At 40.9% G+C, this 7572-nt stretch overlaps 1 protein-coding gene across 11 annotated transcripts in view; it reads left to right on the top strand.

Annotated features, from left to right (window-relative positions):
* The first annotated feature begins 464 nt into the window (after window positions 1-464).
* The window catches only part of sgip1a (SH3GL interacting endocytic adaptor 1a), a 51382-nt gene continuing 44274 nt past the window's right edge, over window positions 465-7572 (top strand). For 5 of the 11 annotated variants that reach the window (XM_086223320.1, XM_086223322.1, XM_086223326.1 and 2 more), the window contains exon 1: window positions 1189-1608. In XM_086223320.1, the coding sequence (XP_086079446.1) occupies window positions 1599-1608 (10 nt within the window). In that variant the 5' untranslated portion in view covers window positions 1189-1598. Of the gene's footprint in view, window positions 733-1188; window positions 1609-7572 lie in introns of those variants that run through there. The other 6 variants (XM_086223325.1, XM_086223323.1, XM_086223324.1 and 3 more) reach the window with 3 other exon arrangements.

The following is a 7572-nucleotide window of genomic DNA, read 5'->3' as shown; positions in this document are numbered from 1 at the left end:
AAAAATATATTCTCTTTTTAGTCAGACTAATTTAATATTATAGATAATTTTATCAGCCAGTAGTTAAAAGGTCTATCAAGTTAATTTTTTTCATTGAAAAATTTTACGTTTGCAGCTAGAAGGGATGACCTTGACAGTGCATACCTTATCCATATAAACATTCACCCCTTTCCTTTTGCTCTCTCCACCCCATTTTTTTCCTCATAGAAAACTAATCAGTAAACATTAAGGTGCACACTAACAAGCGCACGCCCCTCTCAAGGGACAGGCTTCAATCCCTCTGTTTTCTGGCTGCAGTTGTAGCCTGCGTTTGCCATGACGTCACACGGATCGATCTTAGTCCCGGTGCAGTGGGAAAGCTCAGTGGCAGAAATAGACAGCAGAGTGAAACAGACTGGTTGAGTGAGGGAAAGGTGGGAGGGAACAAGGAGAGGAGGAGAGAAAAGAAGGAGGGCAGGACACAGAGGCAGGACACAGAAGCAGCTACTACAGGAATAGTCACTGAGAGAGTACGGGGCTAACATTTTGTGCAGTGGTGTGTTAATGTAGGTCGCGCGCGTGTGTGTGTGTGTGTGTGTGTGTGTGTGTGTTTGTGTGTGTGTGTGTGTGTGTATACATGTCCGTGCACCAGCCATGGATTGTCATTGGCTTCACACTTGCACGTTATTGTCTCTGTGAGCAACTAATTGTCACTCACTGCTGGACAGGCTCGGCAGGCTAAACTGACACAAGGTAGGGTGAAGGGGAGGGCTGTGTGTATTTGGTATATTTGCATCTCCTCTGTATCCATTCTTGACCTGTATGTTGGCTTTTTTCTGTTCCTCTACTTAGATGTGTACACTGGTGTGTTTTGTGCATGTACAGAGTTATTTGTTAAGCTAGAAGGGTTACTAATGAAGAGTTCTTTTGGGCCATGTCAGGAGATTCAAGCTGTAAGCCATGTGACTCCACGAAAAGCTGCAGGGATTGGCTGAGCTTGTCTATGACCTCAGCAAACTGCCTTGGCCCCTCCTCAACACAACTACCCCCCTCCCAGACACGCGCGTGCACACACACACACACACACACACACACACACACACACACACACACACACACACACACACACACACACCCAGCCTCTCTCCCTCCCTCCCTCCCTCCCACTCTCCCTCTCTCCCTCCCTCTCTCCCTCCCTACCTCTCTCTACCCTGGTTCTCATATTTATTTATTTTTCCTCCCGTTAGCTTTTCCCCTACCTCTAAGCATCCTCTGCTGAGTGTGTAGGTTAGAGCCGCAGCAGCAGCAGTAGCAGCATCCATGGCTTAAGCCCCAGCTCTGAAAGGCAGCTAGCCCAGCCAGGCCCCAACCCCTCCTTTCTCCTCTCTATCTCTTTGTATCTCTCTGTCTCTCTCTCTATCTCTCCCTCTTTGGCTAGTTGACAGGCGACGTCTGGGGGTGTTGGAGGCTCACAGTTAGCCAGGGCGTTAGCCACACACACTCGGCTGCTCTTCTACCCATCAATTCTACTGTATCTCTCTGGTAACCAGGACTTCTTCCCCACATCTCCTGCTTTCATTTCAGGATCCTTGGAGGTAGAGGAATGCAAATCTGCAACCATGATGGAAGGTAAGATGATTTTCTTTCTTATTAACATGCTGTCCCCTTTTTCTGTTGCGATACAAGGTAATCCCCTTTATGTCCTTGTCCTACAGCGTTTCATCTGCTGGCAAGCAAGTGTATGTTTGGGAGGTTCAAATGTCATAAGCTACTGTGCTATTTTGAGTGCATACATTCCAGCGGCTTGCATGTTATTCTCAGGAAATGGGCACAGACCCTGAATGTCTACCACAGGGGCACAATGGTGAAGCTAATTGAACCGTGTACCTTTTGTAGTTGAGTGTATATCTCGGTGTCCCCACCACCCCACCCCACCCCCTTTTTCCCACTTCCCATCGTAAAGGATTATTTGGAGTTATTGTGCAGGAGGCTTATGTGTCCAGCTGGCTCACTTGTATAAATTCTCTTTGTATGGTGTACTCTGAGGCACATGCATACACATGCACACGCAGCGCCATATGACACCACTATGTGGCCATCATATGCTTGGGGATTACATGTTTTTAAGGGTTGTGTACATGTGTGCATTTGCACCCACCCATGGTTGGATTGGTCCATTGCTGTTGGTTCGAGTGTGTAAAGAGAAAATTTGATATTTTATTTTCATGTCCCTTTAACTGATGACATCATCGGGGGGAAGGCCAGAGATAGAAGGATGAATCCCTACCGCTTTGCAGCTGGCTCATTATTACCCCCATCCCATACCTTTTTATTTCATGTCTTTCACATAGTTAGGCATCTTACGTGTAGCAAATTATGGTTGTATAGTTGCTTAGAACAACCTAGAAATATTGCTTGGTGTTTCATCAACCTTGAATTATACAAATCTTATTCAGTCATAAACGGGTAATATTTTGAGGCAGTGAATGTGTGGAAAGACAGAATATTGCTTTCATACTAAACAGTTATGATTGCTTTTAATATATGCAGATTTCATTCAGATTTTTTGTGTTTTGTTCCTGAACTATATTGGCTGGATGACTGTATTCCTTGGGCCTGTTTATTCTGGTACATGAATAGCTGTATTTCAGTGTGTCTGCTGTTTAATAGGGATCTCATTGTCTGGTTCTTTTTGTGGTTGTGTCTTTTCATCCATGTTTTTTCTCAAACATTGTCATTTAAGAAAATATCTGAAATGTTGGCACAGAGGAAAAAATGATATTTTATAATTCAGTATGGATCTGCACATAATATGTATGTTTTGTGCGCATCTAAACAGATGCAAAACACCAAACTGTTGGAGCACTTGAGATAACGTAGCTCCAGCCACAGACCTTCAGGAGCACTCCTAGTTAAATTCTATTTTTGGAGTTATGGACCCCACTCTCTTGCTCACTGTCATACTCCCAGTCACAAACAGAAGTGGATGCACCTGCACTTTGACTCATTTCCCCCCCACTGCACACACTTCAATAAGTTGAAGTGGCTGATGCAAAAAAAAAAAAAATCTCTGAATGTTTGATAGCAATATATTAATATTTCGCACTACTCTATCATGAGTAAAGGCATATGTAGACGTAACAGAGTGAAGGCGGTTGTAATGTGGTCAATTTGTACTGTGACACATTCATGTCTCTATGCAGAGTATGGGTAAGTGATGAATGAAATGTTGTTGATGAGGAAGCCTAAACCCTTTGTCTCTTTTGGAGTTTAGCGCTGGGCTTGCATACAGGCCAGAGATGTCCAATAGTGTCTTGCTTACTGTGCCAGTTAAGATGTGTGATCAATAATATATCTAACATCTCTTAGCAAGATAAATAGGCAACAAAGCTCATTTATGTTTTTAATATTAGTACTTGATGTATGTCCTGGCATTCAATCCCTCTTGTGCAGGGCTAATCAGTAAGATGGTCTAGAAAGCACTAATCTTTTTACCAATACGTGGTCTACCTTTTATCTGTGTAACTCTTCTGAACAATGCAGGAGTAATACAGAACCTGCTGGTTGACAGTAGTTTTAATATAGAATTCTCCAACTGCACCTCAAGAAAGAAATCACAGGCTAATCTATTACTCACTCCCTCTCCATAAGTGTTCTGTCCTGTCATTGACTGAATTTGTCACGAGCCAGGTTGTTAGGTAACAGTTACATTGAAAAGAAAAAAAAGTGTTAACAGTGTCCTGTCCATTTGTATGGCTAGCTCAGGCTTAGTATGGACTGTGTGTGGGCAGGATTACAGTCAGGTGTTAAAATTGGAAGCTAATCCCTGTTAGCTCTGCTTTTTAAAGCTCAATGCCATGGCTAGCATGGTTGTCCCTGTATAACACTTGGGGTTGACCACACAGAATGATTACTTAATTTCAGTTAATGTCATAGATACATGCTTTTGATAGATGGTTCTGTGTCTGACATGACAACCTCCCAACATAAAGACAGGAATGTTAAGCTAAACTATGACCTCTAAATGATACCATGAGGTAAAAAAGAAAAATCAAGCTAATTTTCTTTAAATGACCTTCACCCCTACACTTTATATTAACACTAAGTAAATTTATCATAATATTTTTTTAGATAATTTGTTGGAGTTTCTGCTTCTGTAATCATGGCTCATGAGGCATAGTGTATTTGTTATTCCTAGAATGATGTCATTTTAAGTAACAGATGTCTTGTGTACTTTTCTGTAAGCACAAGAGTAGGCACTTGTGTAATAGTTGTTTCACTGTAGGTTTACTCAGCTCTCCTGAAGGTAACTATGCGTGGGATTCTTGATCCCTTTGGAATGTGAGGGTTGGAGCTAAACAGGTAGCTGTAGATCTAAAACAGTAGTCTTAATAAAACACTTGGATGGTCCATACAAATTTTTTTTTTTTTAACTGTAAACAAAGTTGTATGACTGTGATGGAATAATAAACTGTGATGCTGGTGTCCAATATTGTTATTTCTTTTCAATTAAGTAAAAATCTGCATCTAATGAGTTGATAAATGGCTCGACATATCATCTACTGTTATAAATAAGCTCTGAGCCTTCCAGGCAAATGCTAATGTAGGCAACCATTTTGGACATGTCTACTTCATGACTTTATGTAAAAAAATAAACACATGATAATGTTCTTTCATTAACTCTGGTTTGAGCAGTCTCTCTCCTCTATTCAGAGGTGGGTGGTCCAGCTCCAGTCCTGCACTTGGGAGTCTGTGAAACCTCAGTTTGGCTGGGAGTTGGAATGAAACAGCTCTGAAGTTACTAAAATTTAAACGTCATAAAGACAGCGTGTAACTTACAACTGTAACAAACATGGAAACCAAATTTGCAGATTGCTATGCATTTTACTTTGAATATTTTGGATCTCCTCCTCAGAATATTTATCACTGCTTGTATTGACTATCTAACTTTTCACAATTAAAAAGACGAAATATCCCTGTACACACCAACGATTAAATCTTATTCGGACAGCTATGAAATTTTCTTGTCCTTCCTAGAGCCTCAACACTTCCAATTTCAGGCACTTCCATTGTCCAAAAATAAACATTGTAAATTAAGCATCTTATAATCTTAATGATAGATAACACATCCTATCATTACATAAGCATATGTGTGTTCTCACTGGAAAAAAATGATTTAATTTAAATGATCGTAGTTCCACAATCAGAAGAATGCTGGCATTGCACTGAACAGACTGGAAGAAAACAGAATCAGTATGTAGTCAATATGTCTCTAGTGTGTAGTAAATGGGTTGTTGGCTTCATCCCTCAATTTTGGGTTGTAGTGAGCACTGCTGCTTTGTGGCCTCTTGCAAGGCCTCAGATGTGTAGTCTTGTTTATCCCATTTGCTAGTTGTAGGAATCAGACTTAACTGGAACACTGCAGAGCAGAGGTCATGGAGGACATCAGGCCATATGGCGGCTCCACTTGATTCCTTTGATGGACTATTACTTGACTTTTTATTAAACCATAGCTTAATCATTTTTTTGCCCATGTGATGATAGAGTTGGCAGTGTCAAGTGTATCAGTATGAATCAGCTCAGTCCGAATTCTTTTTTCTGCTCAGCTCATGGGGCAGACTCAGGTTGTCAAAAGCATAAGCGCATAAACATCTTTGAGTAGTAGAAGCAACTTGATGTCTGTGCTGTGGTTACTGATTGACTTTTTACAGAATAGCCATATGTTGTTTTTGTTTCTACTGCTAGCACTTGACATCAATTTATTAACTCTGGACTATTAATAATTTTGTCATCATGGGCTTATATTTTGTTGATTAGTGTCGATGATAAACTGAAAGACCTTAACTTAAAGAGTAAGCTTTTCCTTTGGGAGCAGCATCCTGCAAAAATTGCCAAGTTTTTTAAAGCCTGCCGATTTCAGCAAATAATTGAGTTGACGTATATTCCAAACTTACTCAAATGCCACTCTTTGTAAGTCATAATTGGCATTGTCTATACTAGTGAAACAGAGTTGAAGACACAATAATGGACTGGATTGTGGAAATGTGCTTCATGTGATTATAATTTATATTGTATAATAATAAAAAAAAAAAACACTACATTGCAGCATGAAAAAAACACAACTACGACTTCGGGAACCTTGGAGGATTGATCAGTGCTTTCTGATAGGCAGCATGTCTCTGGTCAGCCTGCATATAAGGTGAGCTCCAACTCTCACTCAAGAGGCTCTACTACTATATGGTTTCCCTGGTAACGGCCATGAGGCTGACTCATGTCTGCTTGGGTAATGAGCTAGGCAGAGACTCCCAACAGCAGTTTATTAGTGATTCCTGAATAAAAATGTTTTTGATGTGTATCGGTGTTGGTTGGGCTTGAAACCAGTTGATGGGCAGTGGCACACCAGGTCTGTGCCATAGGGGTGTAAGTACTGCCTATGGTATGGTGTGTTGTTTGTTTGGTAAGTAAAGAAGTGTTGTTGTTGCAAACCCGACTAAGTAACTTGATGTCTTGCCTTTGGCCAAATATGTAATGACTCATGTGGGATGATGCATCAGAAACTGCCCTCATGGGTCTGCAAGAGGTTGTATGATAATACAGAGAGATAAGAGAGCAGCACAGTCTCTGTGAAAATGACATGCAGAATCCTGTCTCGTGTCTCCCTGCCAGCCCTCGTGTTCAATTAATTTAAAAACCGTGCCACTGATTCTCAATCCTGATGAATAAATTGAGATCCTATTAATTCTGGCACAAGTTTAATATGACTAGTGACTCGTCAAGGCTTCCATAGATTTGGACACCTTACGTATATCCATGCTTTGAATCCATAGCAAGCTAGCTGTGTACAGACCTGCACACAGGTCTTTAGGCCTGTCACAATAATGACATTGATTTGTTGTAAAATACATTGCATTGACTATTTTTGCTGGCCTCAGTGTTACCCATTGTGTTTCCATCTGTGTTTATGAAGAATGAATGTCTTCAACATATTTGCTGGTTGCATTGATTCCATCCTCCTGTCTGCTCTCTGAGCCAGAGGCTCTCCATGTCAAACACCTTCACGTAGCTTCTCCACTCACACAAATAGGACGGCAACAGGTGCAGATAACATTACTCCAGGCTAAGAGGTGTTTTTCCTGACGACCGCATAATTACAACCACAAGCTTTGGAAGAATACATCTAAATGACTGGGATTCAAAGCCGCATTCCACAGCTCTGTAGTAGAAACCTATTGGCTTTAATCCAAATGACAGAGTACAGCTGGAATTAATAGTTCCAATACAATACAATACAATGCAATAGAATGCAAAGCAAACTTTAAGAAAGGATTTCAACTGTCAATATGGTGTTGACTTCTCACATGAAACTAACTCTTCTACGTATATCACACTGGGCAGTACTTTCCATCATGAGCCCAGACAATTGATTGTTTACACTGTCTGCCATTACTGGTGTGCACAGAATGTAAAAATGCAGTGGCTACATTTGTATTTGCCTAGTGCCGGCAGCTATGTGATGAATTAAAGTTACACAATATATACAAAGACTAGATAAGGCTACTCCTAGTAACTTTGGGGGGCCGGTTGGGAGCAGGG

Source organism: Aulostomus chinensis, chromosome 14 (genome assembly GCF_037954235.1).
Source record: "Aulostomus chinensis isolate RoL2024-O1b breed Wild chromosome 14, RoL_Achi_v1.0, whole genome shotgun sequence".
NCBI lineage: Eukaryota > Metazoa > Chordata > Actinopteri > Syngnathiformes > Aulostomidae > Aulostomus > Aulostomus chinensis.
The sequence above is the reverse complement of the archived record's forward strand: the minus strand, read 5'-3'. Positions and strand labels throughout refer to the sequence as shown.